At 32.0% G+C, this 24,347-nt stretch overlaps 1 protein-coding gene across 3 annotated transcripts in view; it reads left to right on the forward strand.

Moving 5' to 3' along the window:
* Positions 1–24,347, forward strand: part of LOC115885130 (band 7 protein AGAP004871) — a 251,901-nt gene that overhangs the window by 184,287 nt on the left and 43,267 nt on the right. For all 3 annotated transcript variants that reach the window (XM_030903919.1, XM_030903921.1, XM_030903920.1), the window contains exon 4: positions 181–263. In XM_030903919.1, coding sequence (XP_030759779.1) covers positions 181–263 — 83 coding nt within the window. The remainder of the gene's footprint in view (positions 1–180; positions 264–24,347) is intronic.

The raw sequence follows: 24,347 nt of genomic DNA on the forward strand, positions 1-24,347 counted from the left end.
GTATTGTTTATTTTATCTACTACTATCTATTTGGGAAATTCATTTTATATAGTTTATTCATTAACCTAGTTTCCTAAAAATTAATTTAAATTAAATATAGCTGTTAAACTTGAACATGGATTAATTAAAAAAAAAATCTGTATAAATGTTGCTCTATTTATTTTTGTTATTTTTTTTCAGGAATTTTCTTTATCCTACCCTGTATTGATGCCTATGCTCGTGTTGATCTGCGTACGAGGACCTATGATATTCCACCCCAAGAAGTAAGTATAAACATTCCAAAAAACTCATTAATTGATCAGAAAAATTGTGTACAAATGATTTATTTCCTTTTTATATATGGAACAATCAACAATGATTGCAACAATTGGCAATACTGTGTTAGAAGATTTTAGGATTAGTGATTTTTTGACCAATTTTTTGGCTTTCTCTTACGGAAAATTTAAAAGTTCTGACATTGTAATTTGTGAAATCAAAATGATTTTTAATGTAAAAAAATTCTATTTTTTAAAACAAAGATAGTGTTCAAGATAGAAAAGGCATCCTTTCATAATCACGACTTATTTTTCATCCAAGCTTTCAGAAGAAGGTTAGAAATTAAACGTAATCGGCAAAGTCAGTTTTAAACAATCCAGAATTGCAGTTTTGAGCACGGTCTAATTATTGACAAGTAATTAATTTTCATAAATTTATAAACAAAAGAATAAAATAGATATTGTATTATTTTTATTAATATTAATACTAGTATGTAGGAGCGTTACCGTATGTGTTTTAATTAAAGGGAATACTCTCTCTATAGCACCTTAGAAAATCTAATTTAGTTAACAAGTAATATTCGCTTGACTACGTACCTTAAATACCACAATATCTTAGACGTGGTAAGTTATACGCTCTCTATTCTATTTGCTATGTTATAACTAATTAACGCGTTGCGAGTTATTACTAATTAAATAGAAGGAGACCTAATTATTCCCTGTTGATTAGTTAACGCAATGTAGGGTACGGTATTGTGTATTAAAATTTAAATAATTAAGTATACAATCTGCTTTTAATGAGTATCACTGTGACCAAGTAATATATATTCTCGAAATTAAAAAATCTAGGAACTACTGGGGTTGCGGTCGGAAGGGTTTAAAATAGAATTAATACACTTTTTTAATTGTCAAGCTTTCGGAATATATTCATTCCTTCCTCAGGACATCAACGTGGTACAAGAGACCTTTATAAAAAACTACATTAACAAAAAATTGGCTTGTGGGATGCATTGAAAACTCCACCGTAAAGCATCGCTGACCCGTCAACAACAAATAAGGGCTCTCTTCTAAAAATTCCATTGCGTCTCAATTTTAATCGAACATCTCTCAATTATTTCAATCTATACTAATATATAAAATCCTTAAGTGACTGACATACTGATTAATCACGATCCTGCTCAAACCACTCAACGTAAGAAACTCAAATTTGGCATACAGGTTGATTCTAGGGTGTAAAGGTTCGATAAGAAGGGATTTTGCGAAATTCCAGTTCCAAGAGGGTGAAACCACCCCTCAAATATTACAATATTTTTTACTTAAAAAACGGTCAATTTTCCGAAAAAACGCTTAAATACGTATACTTTATTTTGTTTTTTTACATATTTTAAGATTTTTTAAAAATGTATACAGGGTGTTTCGAAAAATCTGGTCATTGATTAATTACGATCCTGCTTAAAGTGCGTGACGTAAAAAGCTGATTTTTGGAAAACAGATTGTCTTTAGGGTGTAGAGGTTCGATAAGAAGGGATTTTTCGAAACTCGAATTTTAAGGGGGTGAAACTATCCCTCAAATATTAAAACATTTTTTATTTAAAAACTGGTGAGTTTTTCGGAAAAACTCTTAAACACGTATATTTTATTTTGTTGTTTTACATATTTTAAGATTTTTTATAAATTTATACAGGGTGTTTCATAAAATATGACCATTGAGTAATCACGATTCTGCTTAAACTGCTTGACGTTTAAAGCTGATTTTTGGCAAACGGATTGACTGTGGGGTGTAGAGGTTCGATAAGGAGGGGTTTCTCGAATCTCAAATTCCAAAAGAGGGTGAAAACGCCCCTCAAATATTACAATATTTGTTATTTAAAAAACGGTTAGTCTTTCGGGAAAACGCTTGAATAAGCATAATTTATTTGGTTTTTTACATATTTTGAAATTTTTTAAAAAATCATACAGGGTGTTCCAAAAAGTTGGGTAATTTCTTAACCACGATTCTGCTTAAACTGCTTGACGTAAAAAGCTTATTTTTGGCAAACGGATTTTTCGAAAGTCAAATTCCAACGAGATGAAACTACCCCTCAAATATTACCAGGTTATATAATAATATCGCCATATTGATTTTTCTCATGCTGACATAAATGTGAGAAAATTTTATCCAGTTTGTATGTTAATGGAAAATTCTTGCTTTGCTTTATCATGATAATTATAAATGATTAATTTGACGCGAACGAAGTCGCTGGTACACGCTAGTTTTTAAATAAAAATCAGGCGGCTTAACCGCCCCAAGAGAGCCCTCTTATTTGTGGTTGACTGGTCAGCGATGCTTCACGGTGGAGTTTTCAATGCATCCCACAAGCCAATTTTTTGTTAATGTAGTTTTTTATGAAGGCCTCTTATACCACGTTGATGTCCTGAATAAGTAATGAATAAATTTCGAAAGCTTGACAATTAACAAAGTGTATTAACTTTATTTTAAACCCTTGCGACTGCAACTCCACTAGTTCCTCGATTTTCTTTCTCACTAGTCAGTCGATACTACTGTCTGCTTCTAGAGATTATATATATTTAAGAGATATCTAATATTTTATATTAAGAAAATTTTATTTTAAAAGTATAAAATGTGTTATTAGTTATCAATATCTAGTTACATCCAAATATTTATTCGTAACATGAAAATTACTACTTCTTTTCTCGCAAAATTTAAGTTAGACGGGATAAAACTACTAAAAGTACATTTTGCTTTAATAATTTTTGTATTTTACGCTCAAGAATAGCGATTCTAGAATCGTATTAAAGTTTGATTTAATCCAGAACCAATCTGAATACATCCAGATTTTTTCAAGGTAGTAGAATTTTTAATTTTTAAAAGTATGACCAGAGCATCGTTTTGCTGTCCAATTTATGCTAGTCTTCTCAGATGCATTTTTTATGTCTTAGAGCGCTGAAAGACGCCTTTAGTTTTTTACCAGACAGACTTCCTATGAACATAATTTACAAGTTTACGAATACCCTTTCTTTTTTAGTGATGCAAAATAGTTAATAACAAAACTAGAATAATTGATTTTTTGTACAAAACCATTCATCTTGTATGTTGATTTTCTTATTAGGTTGATTTTATAAAGTAGATTTCTATTTATAAAATTTTAATATACCACATTATTAGTTAAATAGATTACAAAAGTGTTTAATAGAAAGTGCTTTAGAATAGAGTTTATACCAAAAAAAAAGAGTGTGTGCACTAGGTGCGCATATTTGAAGTAAAACTTCTTACTAACAGCTATTAAATTGAAGGATTTGAAGGATATATATATTTTTTATGAATGCTTTTCATAAACTTCAAAAAAATTAGAGTTAATATAAAGATAGACTATATACAGAGAAGACCAGGCTACTAGTAACATTGCAAGTTGCCGGACGAATTTACGTTTGCCCGTTTTGCGTTCGTACTCGAGAGTCACTGCCGGTTAGTCGGCTGGTCAGGCAGTACGCAGTTGCAGTTGTGCTTGGACGGGTCGGTCGTGACAGACTAGGAATATGACGCGAGGAGTGTCGAGCATTTATTATTTTCATTTTAAGTGTTTACCTTCACTTAAGGTAACATTTAAAATAAAAATACTTAAATATTTATTATTTGAGTGTGTTTACAAGCCAAAACTAAAAATAAAAAAATTCTCTAAACCCCAAAAAAACTATAATATTACTCTAAATAAAAAAAGTTATAACAAGTGTTCAAAAAGACCACCTTCTTGTGCTAGACAGAAGCACAGGCGGTGGTAAAATCCCCGTCTGACATTGGCTAACATATTAGGGCTAATAGTTTGGAAAGCCTCCCGTATTTTTACTTGAAGCTCATCCAGATTATTAGCCCTATTATGACCATACAGTTTGGATTTTACATAACCCCACAAAAAGAAATCATTGGGAGAAAGATCTGGTGATCTAGCGGGCCACGAAATAGTTCCATATCTACTAATTAAACGGTTGGGAAAAGTATTGTTCAAATATTCTTGAACAATACGGGCATTGTGGACAGGGCAACCACCTCAGCAATTTGATTACTTGAAAACGTGGGATTTTGATCCGCGGTAGCACAAACGAACACTTGCTTTAACTCCTGTTCTTCATTAATCAACACATCAGGCTGTTTGTGTTTTTGTGGGACACGCACCCATGTGTTTCAAAATTATTAATAACTCTTGATATAATAGATAAAGATGAAATTGGCCTGTTTACAAAAGTTTGATTACTTGAAAACGTGGGATTTTTATCCGCGGTAGCACAAACGAACACTTTCTTTAACTCCTGTTCTTCATTAATCAACACATCAGGCTGTTTGTGTTTTTGTGGGACACGCACCCATGTGTTTCAAAATTATTAATAACTCTTGATACAATAGATAAAGATGAAATTGACCTGTTTACAAAAGTTGGTGGAAAAATTGTTTCTATATCCCGATAAGACCTATTTTGGAAATACCATTTTACAATTTTAATTTTCTCACGAACTTCATAAACATCCATTATTTTACTTAAAAATAAATTTTACACGAGAACTGTCGCGAGAATCTACGTATTCGTTTTGGCTATTAAAACACGAATAAATACAAATTCTGAAACATTCTTATCGCATATCTACCTATTTTTATTTTATCGCATTTTTTTGTCTGCTTTTTATCCGGCGGACGGGTATACGCTAATTCGTCCGGTTCTGCCTATGTTACTACTACGGTGGTCCGGTCTGTATACTATTCTAGCTTTATAATTTTATGTTTTTTTTAATTTTTCTTAAACATTTCATAGAAATTAAGATAGCGACACAAGTTGGTAGGCGAATGTTAGCGTTATTCGAGGCACCATCAATACACATTCGAGGCGTACAGCCAGGGGCGCAACTAGATAGACACCGATTTTGACACCAAATTATTAACGTAATATTGATTTGGGGATAATACCAATTTTAAAGAAACAGTGATTTTTTGTTCATAATATCTTTTTGTTTTTTGTTTAATGATACCATAAAATTAATACTATCTTAATCTTATCCAATCTTTATTATGTACAGGGTGGGTCAAATTCGACGCTTTTAAAAGGAAACGCTCTTTTCTATAGGGGATAGGATTTTTAAAACTTCACCAGTTTTAACCAGTAGATAGGTTTTGGACCCCTTATTGATGATCTGCCCCTAATGGAACTCAAAAACATATTTTTCAACAAAACGAGGCATCGCCTCAGAACGCTGAGGTTATCACACATTTTCGCAGCCAATTTCGAGAATAATGAATAGCTAACTGAGATCCCAGCCATTGGCCGTCGAGGCCGCCGGACTTTTCTGTTTGCGAAAGAATAAATGTTCTTATTTTCAAATTGCCCGTTTAATCTAGACAAGAATTAGATGTACTTAGCGGTTATGCGAGGGTATCTTTCATCTCCACTGAGTTAATGAATTCCGCGAGAAATGTTCCAAAACGGTCCCTCCCGTCTGTCCATAACAGAAGACGGTCGACATGTCCAACACCTTTAGCATAATCTCATGTCTTGGTTTGTTATTTATTTTTATTGTTATCAGATATAGTTTAAATGTGTTGACTTTGGTAAGTTGTTAAATATACCGTATGATCGAAAAAAAAACCGGCCTCAGCGATGGCTGTGAAATGAAGATCGTCTTTTTGTATGGGAAATGTCATCTACCGTCATTTGCCAGCCAACTGGACGCCATTTTTTTTTCGATCATACGATAATTTAATCTCTCATTGCAAATAATATTTTCGTTTTAATTGCTGCTCACAGCTATAATTTTTTTGCATTACAGTCGGCACCGTTCAAAGCCTACTAATTCAAAGTGGGCGATTTTTTATTGGGCGATTTTTTAAAAACTCTATATCTCGAAGAGGAATCGAGCAAAATGTCAAATATGCTATATTTTTGGAAAGGTAATTTTAAATTATTTTCAATGAATTAAAAATATACAGGATGTCCCATATAAAAAATCTTGATAATTATATTATTGATAATTCTTAAATTATTAATTTTACAAAAATTTTACTTAAACCGTTAAATTCTACGTAAAAAGGTGTTTTGGAAATGTTTTCATAAAAATACAAAATTATCCATATCAAAAAAGTTACAGCGATTTGTCAAAAATGCACATTTTTGAAAAACACCCAAAATTTTCGTCTATATGCCCTATAGAAGAAGGTGTCTCCCTTTAAAAGCGTCCAATTTGACCCACCCTGTACGTACACTTAATTTAAGGACATTTTTTAGATTAGGAATTTCAAACTAAAAAACTTAAAACTGATATTCTACCAAAGGACATTAGTCATTAGTAGAATCACAGATAACATAGTAATCTATGTAACATAGTTTACAATTGTTATCTGTGGTAGAATACACTAACAATCTTCGTACAATACACTAACTTAACCTAAGAACATTCTTGTATTTGTTTTTTCAAACGCTACAATATTATTACCGCACCAAACATCTGGCAGGGCTAATTTTGAGTCTGGGGGGGCTAAGCCCCCCTAGCCCTCCTCTAGCTTAGTTACAGCTTAGTTATTTTGCCATACAAGGAAAAAACGAGAGTAGCCCACGCGTAACTGCATTTTTCTCTGTTAGAAAAATATGTTATCGATATATTCAAAGAAAGCCCCTTACTAGTTCGGTGACAGAATGACCCGTGGCCCGTGGCTAACGTCATGTTGGTAATGAATGACCTAACCTCAAATCAAGAATCGTGTTTTTTTATCCTGGATATTAAAGATTTATTGAAATCCTTATAAACTGGGTATGCCCATTACTATTCTTGATATAAAAAGTGCATTTTTGATTATTTACTTGGGCTAGGATAAAAAAAACTAAAATAAAACATTGGTTAAAATATGGTTGGTTTGTAGGACATAAATAGACGTAAGTATGGTTATTTGTATAGATATTTGTAAAGCTATTTGTTTCGCATTTTCAGTTTTTGATGAGACAATTGATTTTACTTGTGAAATGCCCACAAAAGACCTACCAATGATTCAACAATAGTGTCTTTACTGCATAATGGGTCATTCCTGCTGATTTTTAGACCATTTGAAGACTACATGGGAAAAACTAGATGTCACATTTTCATAGAAATTAAGATAGCGACACTACGTTATAGGCAAATGTTAGCGTTATTCGAATCAATTTACTGTTCTTACCTATTATCGTTCAAATCCATGTTAATAGATAATACATATTTTGGATTTTTATCTTTTATTTTTAAATATATTTTTAAAACTGCTGGTTTTAGTAATAATTACCTAATAACCCTATAAAATAATGAAAATAAGGTATATCTTCTGTGTCCTGTCTACGATTACTTCTTTGATATGATGCCTCGCATGACCTTCGCGTCATGACAATTTTACTCCCATCGCGCGTAAAGAAGTTTCGCTTCAATAAAATTTTAGTCACGTGATTAAGCTTGACCGGCACAGCGTTGCCCACTTTTATATATTTTCTTTAAATCAAAACATTTTAGGCAACAAATATAAATTAATTATAAATATATAAACAGTTATTATTTACATCAAGAAAACTCATCTTCTTAACATCACTTAAGGGACATAAAGGGCCATTACTATCGCTTTCTCATTCAAATAACTAATAAGAAAACCGATATACGAAAAAGTTACTACTTTTGTTATCCAGTCTCGTACATCACTCATGAGAAGAAGTAATCTCGTACGTTACGCTCAAGCAGGTCAGTCAAGCAATAAAGACATTTTCCACTGCTCTAAAATATTAAAAATTCAAGAGAGAACCTGACGTAAATTGGACAGCTAAACGATGCTCTGGTCAAACTTGAAAAAAGTTAAAAATTCTCCTGTCTTGGAAAATCAAGATGCACCGGATTTGTTCCGGAGTGAATCAAAGTTTAATGCCACTCGAGAATCGCTGTTGTTGACGTGTAAAATGTAAGACTGGAATTCAGAAGAGAAATGATATTGGCTTTTATGTTTTGCTTTGTGTAGTCGTGTTTCTGTCCAACTTAAGGTCGATTCTCACTATACCTTCCATATCAGCTCCCTTCCGTTTCATGTAAACGAATAGGACAATGCACACTATCCGTTCCGTTTCCCTTCCGTTCCATATCCTTTCCTTCCATACATTTTTTTGTCGGACGGACTGAAGCGTATCGGAAATAGCGTTGTCAAGTTCTTACATTTGTACCAGCTCTGTTAAAATGTTGCTGATATTTATTAATTTTTTCACCTCTTAATTAAATCTATTACCTTTTTCAAAAGATACAAATTTTTAAAATAAAACTTTCGTAATGATATAATTTGTATAATAAAAAGTATGGAACTGATACGGAACGAAATCTTACGTATAGCGTCCATACAATAAAAAATACGGAATGGATATGGAATGGAAACGGAAGGTATAGTGAGAATCAACCTTAATAGAGACTTCATGAGAAAAAAAAAGTAGCGATTTCCATGTCATGAATAAATATACAGGGTGTTCCTTAATAACATGCTAATATTTAAGAGGGTGATTTCTGGTCTTATTCAAAAAAAAAAAATCTTCATATAAATGTGTGTCCTAAACCTCTTAACTTTTGGGATACAGGGTGGCAAAATTTTCTAAATTTTTTTTTCATAATAACTCTGATGATATTCTAGATATCTTTATGAATCTTAATACATGTCTATTATGCATTAAAATATCTATTTTGATCTACAATAATTATTATTTATTTTAACCAGTTCATACGGGTTCTGCAGTGAATATTTTTAAGGTAAAAATGGTACGGAACTGACTTCTCTTAGAACAACAATTATTTTCAAAATCTCCATTTATTTCTAAACAATTTTTTACTCTTGATTTTTTTGTCCAACTCATGCCCTGGTAAAACTTGACAAAAGTTAGAAAATATCCGGCCTTGGAAAAATCTGGATGCATCCGGATTTCTTTCAAACCGAATCAAAGTTTAATACGTCTCGAGAGACGTTGTTCTTGACGTGTAAAATATAAGACTGGAATACAGAAGAGAAATTATATTGGCTTCCATATGTTGCTTTGTGGTAACACTGTGTGGTAGTAACTGTATAGGGTGTCCCACAAATAAGTGCAAGTATTTTAAGGGGTGGTAGATCTAGTCAAAAGAAACATTTTTTCTCTTTACCGTTTTTCAAATAAGTCTAAAATAACCGAGTTATTTTACTTTGAAAATTTCTAAAAAAAAATATTTTTTGCTAAAATTTTGAGAACCACGGGATCATTTCTGGATTTTCTTTCATATAAATTTAAGCTACTACGTATGTTGTCATATCATCAAGAAATTGTATTTTTTAACTTAAAACTAAGAAGAATCCAAATGTTCAATTTTTTTTCGCAAAAAATACCTCATAGACGTGTTTCTGAGGCCAAAATATAGTACCAGTTAAAATACTTGCACTTATTTCTGGGACACCCTGTATATATGCATAACCATTTTTGATTTGGGATATTACTTATAAAATATTTGTTTCTTTTTATAATAAATTTTATATTCTTAGATTCATTTTCATTTAGGTTATATAAATAAACGGAAAGTTTATAAATTATTTCAGCTTAGGTCAATTAAAGATTATTTTTTTAAAAAGTAGAAAAGGACAAAAATTGTTTTAAAATGCTATAGGACTTTTCAAAACCCATTTAAATAATTTGACACTCTAAAATTTAATTAAAGAAACATTTTACTTAATAACATAAATCTAATAAGGAAATCAAATACACACAAAAGAAACTTCCTGTAAAATATAAAATCAATTCCTCTACTATTGTTATCTAGTCCCGTACATCACTCAAGAAGAGAAAAGGGAAATCGTAGTCTCGTAAATTATGCTCAAAGCTGGCCAGTCGAGTAATAAACTAACGGCGCTCTCTAGACATTAAAAATGTAGCTAAGAAGATTGACGTAGATTGGAAAGGCAGAACGATGCCCTGGTCAAACTTGACAAAAGTTATAAAATATCCTGCCCTGGAAACATCTGGATGCATCCGGATCTCTTCCAGATGAATCAGAGTGTAATACAACTCGAGAGTCGTTATTCTTAACGTGTAAAATATAAGACTGAAATACACAAGAGAAATTATATTGGCTTTTATGTTTTGCTTTGTATAGTCCTATTTCTGTCTAACTTCTAGAGATTTTTGCGCGAAAAGGAGTAGTAATTTAGATATCATGAATAAATATCTATTGATAAGAAGACATTGACAACTGTATGTATGCCTAACCGTTTTTGATTTGGGATTTAACTTATGAAATATTTGTTTATAATAAATTTTATATTCTTAGATTTATTTTCATTCAAGTTATATAAATAAACCAATACTTTATATATTACTTCAGCTTGGGTCAATTAAAGACTTTTTTTACCACAAAGTATAAAAAAGATTTTTCAAAAACCATTTAAATAATTTGACACTGCAATTTAATTAAAAAAATGCTTTAGTTAATAACACAAATCTAATAAGGAAACCAACACACAAAAGAAATTTCCTGTAAAAACGAAATCAACTCCTATACTATTGTTATCTAGTCTCGGCCATCACTCAAGAAGAAAACAGGTCGATCGTAGTCTCGTAAATTATGCTCAAAGCAGGTCCATCGAGTAATAAACTAACGGCGCTCTCAAGAGCTCCAAGATATTAAAAATTTAGCTAAGAAGACTGGCGTAAATAGGAGAGCAAGGCGATGCTCTGGTCAAACTTGACAAAAGTTAGAAAATATCTCTGGAAAAACCTGGATGCGTCCGTATTTCTTCCAGAATAAATTAAAGTTTAATACGACTCGATAATCGTTGTCCTTGACGTGTAAAATATAAAAATGGAATACAGAAAACAAATGACATTGGCTTCTATGTTTTGCTTTGTGTATATTCTGTTTCTGTCTATCTTACAGAAACATTTGCGAGAAAAGAAGTAGTAGCAATTTCCATGTCATGAATAAATATCTACTGGTAAGAAGATATTGACACTATGAATCCATAACCGTTTTTGTTTTGTTCCTAGATTCATTTTCATTCAGGTTATATAAATAAACCAAAACTTTATACAGGGTGGCCCATCGAAAACGTTCCGCAAGGCGTAACGGCCAGGGTAATTTTTTTTTCAGAAAATTCAAAAACACGTCAATTTTGTTTGTGAGGGGGACAATTTTTGCCCCAAAAATGATTGCAAAATCTTCAACCCTCTAAGCGGGGGTGTCATCCCCCATTTTTTTCAAATGGGAAGGGGGGCCAAGTGGTACCGCAATGAAAAGGGCTTTCTATTCTCTACACTTTCCCGCTTCGTTTTTGAAAATCGGTCGAGTCATTGAGAAGGTCCTCCGTGGGTCCTTTTTTTCTTCCTGGAAATCTGACAGGTGATATGTACTTGGATTTACTGGAAAATACCATCGACCCAGCCCTAACTGACATCATAGAGAACAATCCTGGATACGTTGAAGCGGAACTAATATTTCAACAAGACGGTGCACCTCCACATTACTCTCAAAATGTGCCTAATTATTTAAACAATAAGTTTCCCGGTCGGTGGATAGGATGGAGGGGTGCAATTGAGTGGCCTCCCCGGTCACCCGACTTGACTCCTTTAGACTTTCTTCTATGGGGACACATAAAAATAAAGTGTATAGCACTCCACCCGCCTCATTAGAAGACTTATGAAGATGAATTATTGATGTTTGTCGCAAAGCGACCCCGCAAGTTCTTCAGAGTGTTCTAGAACGGGTTGAAAATTCTAATATGGAAACCAACAAACAAAGGAAATTTCTTGTAAAAGATAAAATCAATTCCTCTACTATTGTTATCTAGTCTCGTACATTACTCAAGCGCTCTAGAGCTCCAAGACATTAAAAATGTAGCTAAGAAGACTGACGTAAATTGGATAGCAAAACGATGCCCTGGTCAAACTTAATAAAAGTTAGAAAATATCCTGTCCAGGAAAAATCTGGATGCATCCGGATTTGTTCCAGACCGAATCAAAGTTTAATACGACTCGAGAGTCGTTGTTCTTGACGTGTAAAATATAAAACTGAAATACTGAATGTACTGTTTCTGTCTAACTTATAGAGACTGTTGCGCGAAAAGAAGTAACAATTTCGATGTCATGAATAAATATATATTGGTAATAACATATTGACAGTATGCGTCCATAACAAAGTATAAAAAGACAAAAATTGTTTTAATAATCTATAAGAGTTTTGAAAACTCATTTAAATAATTTGACACTGCAATTTAATTAAAGAAATGCTTTACATACTATCATAAATCTAATAAGGAAACCAACACACAAAAGAAATTTCCTCTAAAAGACGAAATCAATTCCCCTGCTATTGTTATCTAGTCTCGTACATCACTCAACAAGAGAAAAGGTCAGTCGTAGTCTCGTAAATTATGCTTAAAGCAGGTCCGTCGAGTAATAAAATAACAGCGCTCTCTAGCGCTCCAAGACATTAAAAGTGTAGCGAAGAAGACTGACGTAGATTGGACTGAAAACGATGCCCTGGTCAAACTTGACAAGAGTTAGAAAATGTCCTGCCATGGAAAAATCTGGATGCATCTGGATTTCTTTCAGACCGAATCAAACCTTAATTCGACTCTTACACTTGACGTGTAAAATATAAGAGTGGAATAGAGAAGAGAAATACTATTGGACTTTATGTTTTGCTTTGTGTGGTCCTGTTTCTGTCTAAGTTATAGAGACTTTTGTGAGAAAAGAAGTAGCAATATATTATATTGATAAGAAAATATTGACAACTGTATGTATGAATATCCATTTTTGATTTGTAATATCAATTATAAATAATTTGTTTCTTTTTATAATAAGTTTCATTCAGGTTATATAAATAAACCGAAAGTTAATATATTATTTCAGCCTAGGACAACGAAATATTTATTTTACCACAAGACAAAAACCCAACAAACATTTGAAGTTAAAATTACGTTAAATTAACCACCTAGAATATTATTGACCAACTGGAAATTGGTCGAAAGAATTGACATTAAAATTCCCAAAGTGGGGAATAAAACTAAAGTAATTTCGAAGTTAAAAACAGGTTAACAGGTTCTGATGTCTTGTAAGAAATATGGGATATGAAGTCAAAAATAACCGACCTGAGGTCATAACATGGTAAAATAGAGGTGAATTTTACTAAAAATAGTCCTAATTTATACTATATTTTACATGGGAAAGAAAGAGAAAGAATAAGGTAAAGTATTTTTCTTTTTAATATGTGTATGTAAATTAAATTCCCAATAATGAACCAGGAAGACAAAAAAGTGTAATAACTGGCATGGCCGTTTGAACATTAATTCAATATGGATGAAATACCTACATAATATATGCACTTCCTAGTAAATGTAAATAAGTTATTAGTAAGAAGTTACTGGAGTCCCAAGATAATTATGTCTGCGGAGAAAATTTTTCTGTGAGATATAAATATGATAGGCCCTAAAAAATTATGCGCCATTAAAATTTGATGTATTTTCAACAATTAATTTTAGAACAAATCGTTATTTTCAAGGTTCTAACCTAACTTTCTTTCAGCTAACTTCCTTGGTACACTTTTAAAGTTCTTAATTAGTTAATTTAACTTTTGGTAGGTTAGCATTATTCATAAACGTCTGTTTATTTTTCTCAATAGTTTAGAACAATATCACAAAAAAATATTTTTTGAATCAAATTGGATAAGAAAATGGCCGCTAATGGTGTTTTTAACTATTCATCTATGAAGTTAGGTTTTCCATAATTTTAAAACCTTAAAGACCGCTTTCTTTGTATGAGGTTAAGACTTCTTTAAATTAATAACCTCAAAGGTTAAAATTTCTTGCTTAAGGTATTTTTTCTTCGAGGTGCAAGTTAAAAAATGGGCTATATTAGGTCGAGTAACGCCGGTAAAACAGTAATCTTTTATTTTCTTTGAGTGACAGTGACAGTTGACAATGATATGTTATGCTAAGTTTCGTAGTTACATATTACATCTTCAAGCAATTCGATTAACTTTTCACAGTAATCATAGAGAAGAACAATGTAATCATGTGTCCTAAAATGAGAATCTTTATTGAGAGTCACGTGACATGTCAAATTTTTATCCTTTTGCCGGCCGATGCAATTACCGAGCTGGCCTAAACTAGAAAACTAAATTTGTTTTCTTTGCTTATTATTTTTAAAAGTTTTGTGTTTTAAGATTGTGAGTGTTATTATTACAGAAGACTTTTTGTTTTTTGCACATAATGGACACGTTTTATTGCACATAATGGACACGTTTAAGATTGTGGCGGTAATAAAAAAGAAACGCATTTAATATTCTTTCGTTCCCAACCAGTGGGAACAAGGTAATGTGCTATGATGTAATAATCCCTCCCAAAAACTTTTTTAAACCGAAATCACCCCGAGGAAATTAAAAAAGGTAATTTTTAACCTGCCATAATTCTGATTTTCTTCGAAGTCAAAAAACTAAGTTACTTTTACCTTTGAAGCATAATAGCGACTTATAAGGTAGAAATAAATTAAATTTTCAACCTAATTTGAACTCCTCCAAATAAGGTCTAATTTAAAGTTATTAACAACTAAATTTTAACCTAACTTGAAAACCAAACAATGCCTTCGACCGAGACAAATTTGAGGTTATAATAAAGTAATATTTGACCTATTTTAAGTCCCTGTAGTCTTCAATGCCCTCAATCAGTAACTAGATTTTAACAATGCCAGCTAACTCCAACGTTGCTACTTTTCAAAGGCATAATTTTAGGTTGTTATTAACTAGTTTACGACCTCATTTTTAGATTTCTCGCACTTTATTCCCTACAAGAAATTTATTAAGTTAAGTATAAGTAAAATTCAACCAAATAGTGGTTAATTTTCCGTGGTCAATGGTTTTTTCTCCTTCCTATGCTACTTGAGAATTGTTTTAAAATGATATAAGATTTTTAAAACCTTATTAAAATAATTTGTCACTTTTGAATTTAAACCAACGCACTAAAGAAATTTCCTGTAAAAGACGAAATCAATTCCTCTACTATTGTAATCTAGTCTGGTAAATTATGCTCAAAGCCGGCACGTCGAGTAGTAAACTAACGGCATTTTATAGCGCTCCAAGACATTAAAAATGTAGCTAAGAAGACTGACGTAGATTGGTCAGCGGAACGATGCCCTGGTCAAACTTGACAAGTTAGAAACTATCCGGCCCTGGAAAAATCTGGATGCATCCGGATTTCTTCCAGACCCAATTAAAGTTTAATACGACTTGATAGTTGTTGTCCTTGACGTATAAAATAAAAGACTGGAATACAGAAGAGAAATTATATTGGCTTCCATGTTTTGCTTTGTGTAGTCCTGTTTCTGTCTAAGTTATAGAGACTTTTGCGCGAAAAGGACTAGCAATTTCGATGTCATGAATAAATATTGATAAGAAGATATTGACAACTGTATGTATGCATAACCTAATATACATATAATAATAATTTTTTTTAGTTTCATTTTCAATCAGGTTTTATAAATAAACCAAAATATTTTATATTATTTCAGCTTGGGTCAATTAAATAAACATTTATTTTACCGCAAGGTTCACAAAGACAAAAATTGTTTTAAAGTGCTATAGGATTTTTTAAACCGAAGAGATATTATATTGGCTTCCATTCTTTAAGCTTTGTGTAGTCCTGCTTCTGTCTAACTCATAGAGACTTTTGCGAAAAAAGTAGAGAAAGAGAGTAGTAATTTCCATGCCGGGAATAAATAATTATTGTTAAGAATATATTGATAACTGTATACTGTATACAGGGTGACACATCGAAAACATTCCGCAAGGCATAACGGCCAGGATATTTTTTTTTTCAAAAAATCCAAAAACACGTCAATTTTGTTTGTGAGGGGGACAACTTTTGCCCTAAAATTGATTGCAAAATCTTCAACCCTCTAAGCGGGGGTATCATCCCCCAACTTTTTTCAAATAGGCGGGGGGGTCAAGTGGTGCCGCAATGAAAAGAGCTTTTTATTCTCTGTATTTCCCTGCTTCGCTTTTGAAAATCGGTCGAGTTACTGAGAAAATATGAAGGATTGAAATTTGAAAAGTTTATTTAAACATTTATCAGAGTAAATGATAAGGATAAATTCCTTCGATCAGTTTGCTGTTTTTTTTTATTTCTAAATGTTTACGTATTTTTTCACTTGCCACAAGGTTGAACGATCAGGTGCATTCTTAATATCGTTAAACTGACCTACAATAGAATTTCCAAAAATACCAGCCCGATCAAAATGGTCTTCGTTGAGTTCTTGTACCAACTGAATTTTGTATAGGTGGAACTTGTGTTTTTTTAATATCCTTTGGACACTTGTCGACACTTGTACGATTCACGCCGGTCTCATTGGCTAATTTTCTTGTACTCAGCGTACTATCCATGGCAACTTGGCCCAATACGAATACCTCCATAGCTTCATTTACTTCAGGATTTTCCCTCTGCCTCTTTTTATTCATAACGGAACCAGTTTCACGAAATTTTGCTACTAACTCGCGAACAATTTTGCCATAAAGGTGTTTATCAGGATGGCGTTCATTGAATATCTGCGCAACCCGATTACCACATTCATTATTTTTAAAATAAAGTTCGATTATTTCCACTTTTTCTGCAAGTGAGTACACCATAATTGTTAAAAAGTTTAACGATACTGAGAAGAACTTACTGAAACGCACAAGTTACAGAACAGCTTCTATCTAGCAACTACCGCACCTGACCGTTCAACCTTGTGGCAAGTGAAAACATGCGTAAACATCTAGAAATAATAAAAAAACAGCAAATTGATCGAAGGAATTTATCCTTATTATTTACTCTGATAAATGTTTAAATAAACTTTTCAAATTTCAGTCCTTCATATTTTCTCAATGACTCGACCGATTTTCAAAAACGAAGCAGGGAAATACAGATAATAGAAAGCTCTTCATTGTGGCGCCACTTGACCCCCTTCCCATTTGAAAAAAGTTGAGGGATGTCACCCCCGCTTAGAGGGTTAAAGATTTTGCAATCATTTTTGGGGCAAAAGTTGTCCCCCTCACAAACAAAATTGACGTGTTTTTGGATTTTCTGAAAAAAAATTACCCTGGCCGTTATGCATTGCGGAACGTTTTCGATGGGCCACCCTGTATATGCATAATCATTTTTATTTATTACTTATGAAATATTTGTTTCTTTTTATAATAAAATTTATATTCCTAGATTCGTTTTCATTCAGGTTATATAATCAAATCAAAACTTTATTTATTATTTCAGCTTTGACCAATGATTAATGATTTATTTTATAACAAAGTATAAAAAGGCAAAAAACCTTTTAAACTGCTAATAAACCGAAAATTTATGTATTATGTTAGCTTAGGTCAATAAAAGATTAATTTTTTTACAAGTATAAAAGATTACAGTTGAGGGTTGGAACCTTTGGTGTTACACAGCAAAATAAAACACTAACCACAATACACCAAAACACTTTTACTTTTACACTGGACGCGCGTTTCGCTAACCATGTTAGCATCATCAGCAGATGATTATAAACTCTGACACACCCGCTTAGAGGCTCGAAGATTTTGCAATCATTTTTGGGGCAAAAGTTGTCCCCCTCACAAACAAAATTGACGTGTTTTTAAATTTTCTGAAAAAAAACTTACTCTGGCCGTTATGCCTTGCGGAACGTTTTCGATGGGCCACTCTGTATATTTAACTGTTCGAAATTTTGTCTTTAAATTTAAACCTTGAAAGTCAAATAAAGAATATATTTCATATTCAAGGCATGAATTTGATCTACGTCCTGCCTATATGGGACATTTACGTTTATTGCAATACGTGGTTGTCATTTGTCTTCTCTTTGGTAGGGGAATCTAGTGTAGAGTTTTTTTGTAAGTGAGGCGCTGAGAGATTTGGATAGAAAATGTGACAATTTTTTATAAATTGTTTGATATTTTATTCATGATCCCTTCAAGCGAATATTAAAATTCGGATTACTAAAATACATATTGAGAATATTCTTTAATTTTATACAGGGTGTTTCAAAAAGCATGTGCCATCGCTCGTGGGGAGATGCCTCTCGTGAAAATAAGATTTATTTGTATTATTAACATAGGTCCGATTCTGCTTTGTTTCGTAGCTACAGGGGCTTAAAGTTTTCTATATTTTTTGATTTATTATAATATTCTTCTTGTGCTTTTACTGACTGAAATGAAATTTTGAGGGTAAAAGTTACTATAAGTGTGACATATTTCAATGCTAAAAAAGTGTGGACATATTCGCCAGGGACCTGCATATGGGTTTTTACTGGATCATTTTTCTAAAAAATATGTGCGCCATTGACTTTTTTCTCTTGCCACCAAAATTGTGTAAACCTTAAATGCTACTGAAATGAGACTAGTAAAAAGCTACTGAGAGTTATGTTTAGAAAATAATAGTTTGAGATTTCTCTTCCAGTTGCGAACAACCAAAACTTTTTTTCAAATAGTTTAAAATTATTTGGCGTTTGTAACATTCTAAACAAATACGTTAAAAAAATATCTACTAACTACTTGAGTATTTATTTCCTAATATTCTACATATTTCCGTTTTAGAAATATAAATAAAAAACATTTTAAAATGAATTTTCAAATAGCAATTAAATAGAAGAGCATATTATATCAAAAAGTTATGAAATTTAAACATAAAATTGTACTAATTTTAACCAACAGACACCGCTATTAGATAAACCATTTAAGTGTGATCCTTTAAATCCCCAAATACCAAATGACTCGTTAGTATAACGAGCATATCTTCCGGCTTTTTTCTAATTTTGTTTTCGCTTTGCATTTGGGCCGCGGCCTAACTCAATTTAAAATTAAAAGAGGGTTCCTAATTAATTAATTATTCTGACGAAATTTAATTTGAAATTGTTAAAAGGGACGGCCCTCATCAAGATAGACGTTTATTGAGTACCTGCACTCGGAGAATAATCATTTAAAGCTGGTAAGTGAGCGGAGAATAGGATAGGTGCGTTCTTGTGCGATCGATAATTGAATGTCAGCTATAGGGAAGTGATTAAATTATTAACCAAGTGCCTGTTAGTGAATGCAAGTTGTATTAAATGATGCAGTTGATAGTCGATTACAAGTTCATTTGATTAAAATATCTTAATCAAAATAGTTTATTGCGTATTTAAAATGGTTCTGTAAAAGAGACATGCACTAAATCGTATTATATTTTTTGTTGATTGACTATATAAAATTGCTACTCTTCATATTGTCTACTCTTCATATCTTTATATCTTTTAATGTGGTCTTTTATGTTAGTCTTTATATATATATATATATATATATATATATATATATATATATATATATATATATATATATATTATGGTTAAGGTGTATGGATAGATACCGGCAAATAACAGCAAAAAATATCAAAAATTAATCAAAATTATTAATAACTATCTTGTCTAAGAGCTAGCAACGTTTTTGAGAAAGTATTTTAAGACGTCTGGCTTTTTGATATATCTTTTATTATGCTCTCTGGGACAGCATGCCGATACCCGTTGCGTTCACTACTGCGAATAGGAAGAAGATTCTATATTTTTTATTAATTTAGTCATATATATTCTAGTATTGAATATAAATCGAAAATGTCTCCCTAGCGCAGTGCGTAGAGTTTCCGACCACGAACCGATGATTTAGAGTTCGAATCCGGGTCAGGTCAAAGACTTTTTTACTTTATTTTCGTTTATATTCTGATAGTAAAGTATTAAATAAATCTGGTGATTCAAAAAAAAAAAATATTTAATACTTTATTATATTATATATATATATATATAATATATATATATATATATATATATATATATATATATATATATATATATATATATATATATATATATATATATATATATATATATATATATATATATACTTTGTTATATTACCATAGAAATGCTATGGTAATATAATTTTTTAATAAAAAAGTCAGTTTTCAGTCCTAAAATATATTTTGTAAGACTAAAAATTTTAAACTGAAAAAAATTGAAAGATTTTCATGTTTTTACAATTTTCTCTAAAACTGCGTGGAAATCTGTAAAACTATAAACTGGATTAACCGTTTTAGAACAAGCAAAAATGTTTATGAGAATGCATTTTTCTCAAAATGTCAATAATAAAAAAATGTTTTCCTCTTGTAAGGATAATTTTTGATAGAAAGTAAAGGGCAATATGAACAGAGATAGTAGTCCTATTCATTCTAGTTATCGGGTCTTCTACCTCTATTCCCTACTTCCTATAGCTCTAGATAATTTATTGATACGCTGGATTGGTTTTGTCTCTTATTGCTGATATTGCCACTCTTGGTAGCAAAGCTAATCGAGTTTCTAAATAAACGATCAATTTGTAATATTAGGGGCTTGGAACATCCTCAAAAAGGAAAGTTCCACTCCTTCATCTCTCAGTGGATGACATACCAAGAATGTACAACTTTAAGAGACACCTCACCATAACGTGGTATTACTGATATTTCCAAAACCAAAGCTGGGACAGGGATAGGAATATTTGGGCCAAAAACTAAATACTCCGAACCAATGGGCACCTATCCCAGCATCCTTCAGGCAGAGATCTACGCTATCGAAAGATGCGTACAATTTATTTTAGATAGGAACTATCGGAAACATGAAATAGCCATTTTATCCGATAGTCAAGCAGCACTAAAGCAATAAACTCGGTAACCATAAATTCGAAATTGGTCACAGAATGCCTATAAGAGCTGAACAAACTGGACAAAGAAAATAAAGTCCTCCTACTCTGTGTACCAGCTCACCAAAGCGTAGAAGAAAATGAAAAAGCAACCGATCTAGCTAGGAAAGGAGCTAACGCTCTACTAACTGGACCAGAACCGTTCTGATTTCCAAGTGGAAACCAACTTAAAGCGGAACTCAAGAATCTGGAAGACTCCATCCATAACCTGGGAATCCTCCAACGGTCTAAGACACTTGAAGAAATTTCTCAGGACTTACGACCGACAACAATCAAAGATTTTCCTTGATTTAAGTAAGAACAATTTTTGGATTATCACGGGGTTTTTAACAAGACGCTGTCTCCTCAACTAACACCTCAGTAGATCAAAGCTAAGAAACCACGGGGAATGCAGATTTTGTGGGGAAAATCGGGAAACACCAGAACACCTCATCACTGAGTGCGCCGAGACCACAACCATTCGTGCCATACACTTTGGTACGACTGATACTGGAGATGGAGAGCCAGCCGCTGTGAAGCCGTCTCAGATACTCGCTGTAGTCAAAGCCCTGAGACTGTATGATGAGTTATAACTCGTTATGACTCAATAAAAAGGGACATACAATAGATATGTAAGGTCTTGGCGTTTAACCCCCCAACATTCTATATCAATTTTAAAAAATAACTTAGCTTTAATTACCTGATGATAATACTAACATGGTTTGCGAAATGCACACCCAGTGTTAAAAGTAAAGTGTTTTTGTTGTGTTTCAGTAAACAAGAGTTATAATTTGCTGTAGTATTGGCAAAAAGGTTCCAACCTCTACTGTATTTTTTATATTTAGTATGAAAATACTTTCCATTAGTATTTAAACGAAATTATACAAACATTGAATATAAAATAAATTAATGCTTTGGAACGCTGTCTATGGCATTAGTTATTACTCATTAAAAATTACTTGTTTTATATACCATTTTCAATTTAGTACTCTGTACTAAAACCTTTATTTTCGTCATTCGAATTTTGTTGCTATCAATTAAATTTGGATTATATTTAGAACGATCAGCTCAACTGTAGCAATTTTGGAAACTGACGGTTAATAAAATATTCTGTGAACTAACACAAACACGTGTCCGTGAAGGTTTGGCTTCTGATTTTGACACGGCATCATTTGGGAATTTATAGAGCGCGCTATAATTATGTACTGTGGAGTTTATATAAAGCTGGGCGTTGTCAGCTTTTAAATTTTAAAGTTAACTCAAGGAAAGTTTGTTGGGTCTCGAACATAACAAGAGAGTGAAAACGAGATTCATTTAATTTGATATTCGCTTTAAATTATAACGGGTAAAAGTTTTAACAAACTTGACAACTAGAAAAATATCGGATTTTCATTATCTTTATTTCATTTAACTTACACAATATATCGATCAGATGTCTCATTGACTGTTATGAAGTGTGAACTAATTCAAATCTTACAACTACTGAGCTTATGTATCAGAGAAACGTACCTGTGACAGAGCTGGGTGCATTTAAGCTTCAGGTTATCTACTGAGCAGGCTTGCATTAGAGTACTAGTGATAAGCATGCTTGCTATCAACATTTATTTTTCAAAACTTCTTTAAATTTAACTTTTTTCCAATGAGGTTTCTTGTGGACAAGCCGGGCATCCGCCTAATTTATGATTTAAGAAAAAAGGGGTCTCCCTAGTTTTCAAGATTGGGAAAATTTTATAATAGTGTTGATACTAGTGATGTGACGGTATTTCAGTAACACGATTTTTGAACGGTATTTTTTGTAAATTCGTGTCGTTTCACAACGAATCAGCAACCTATTACTAAAGAACGACAATCATAATAATGACGAAATTATAAATTATTTATAATCGCTCTTGAAGTTGACGTGAACTGCAGTAAATGCTGTAACAAAAACTTTTCTTATATTGAAAATTTAAGTTAAAATATTGTAAACAGCTACTCTTATATTGGCGGCGGTGGGAACAAGCTTTTGCTTTTGCACTTGGCTAAAAATGTACCCACCTATACCTTACACTGGATACCAAAGGGCGCCACTTATTTCAAAAATGTTCTGATACTTTATAAAGGATAGTACAAACTGAAATAAGAAAATTTGTACAACGATATTAATTGAATGGAAATTAAAATTAGTACAGCTGTTAAATATTTTGAGAAACTGGATCAACCAATGAAACAATTCAAATACCCAAAAAAATAAGATTTATTACTTGTTAGATATTATTCGGTACCTATTCGGCACAGCAGTTATATACATTAATATACAAGAATTATATTTAAGAAACTCTATCTTAAAACTTGTTTAAAATCAAATTATGTCAAATAGTATTCAAACAATTATAATATAAAAGGAATACTTTTAGAGACGGAATAAATATTTAAATTTTAATTGGCTTATTTCGAAGATTCGTGAACCTTTTTGTTCATAAATAGTTAAGGGGGAAACTTTAAAATCTGTAGCCAAGATTGCCCTTACAGGTGAAAGATTGTAACGTTATAAAAGGTTAACATAAAAAGATGTTAAATCTGAATAATCGATTAATATAACATGGTTATTTTCATAACCAAGTACAAGTAAAATGTAAGCAATGCTGAAGGCAAATACTTAAAGTGTTAAATATAAATGTAATAAAATGTTAAATTTAATAAATTAAAGGTTAAAGTAATGCTGAAGGCAAGTACTTAACCGGTTAAATGTAAAATGTTAAGTATGGTTAATTTCTTAACACTAATGAATATTTAAAATCAAATTAATGAAAGTTTGGTTTACTATAAAAAATATACTGACCTTGTATACCAAATTATACTAAAAAAGGAACTGCTTAATGAAAAATAAACGTCACAGCATCCACCTTTTCCTCAGAGCACCCCTCTGAAGGGCTGAAATCTAACCAAACAGGCTGCTACTGATTACCTCGGTGACTGAAGATATATTGATAGATGAACTGGAAATCTGTTCACAGCTTGAAACACTCATAAGAAAAACTGCGAAAAAAACTTCTAGAAACAAGTGTAGAAAAACTTGCAGAAAAAACTGTAGGAAAATGTCTAGAAAACGTGAAGAAAAATGTGGAGAAAAACCTACACATTATACACAAAATTCTATATGATTTATCCGATCCAAGTTACAAAAATAATAGAATTAAAAATAAAAAGTTTGAGACAAAATTGGAGTTGCAATTGGATTGGATAGTAGATATGAACATTTTTATTGTTTAGCTTTAAATGTTGTAGGGTAATATTTAAGAATGTCTTTTTTTCGGTATAAATAATTCACATTTTTAATTTGTACCTATTATATATAGGTACAAATTA

This window comes from Sitophilus oryzae, unplaced genomic scaffold (assembly GCF_002938485.1).
Source record: "Sitophilus oryzae breed Bouriz unplaced genomic scaffold, Soryzae_2.0 scaffold_374_pilon_pilon, whole genome shotgun sequence".
Classification (NCBI taxonomy): Eukaryota; Metazoa; Arthropoda; class Insecta; order Coleoptera; family Curculionidae; genus Sitophilus; species Sitophilus oryzae.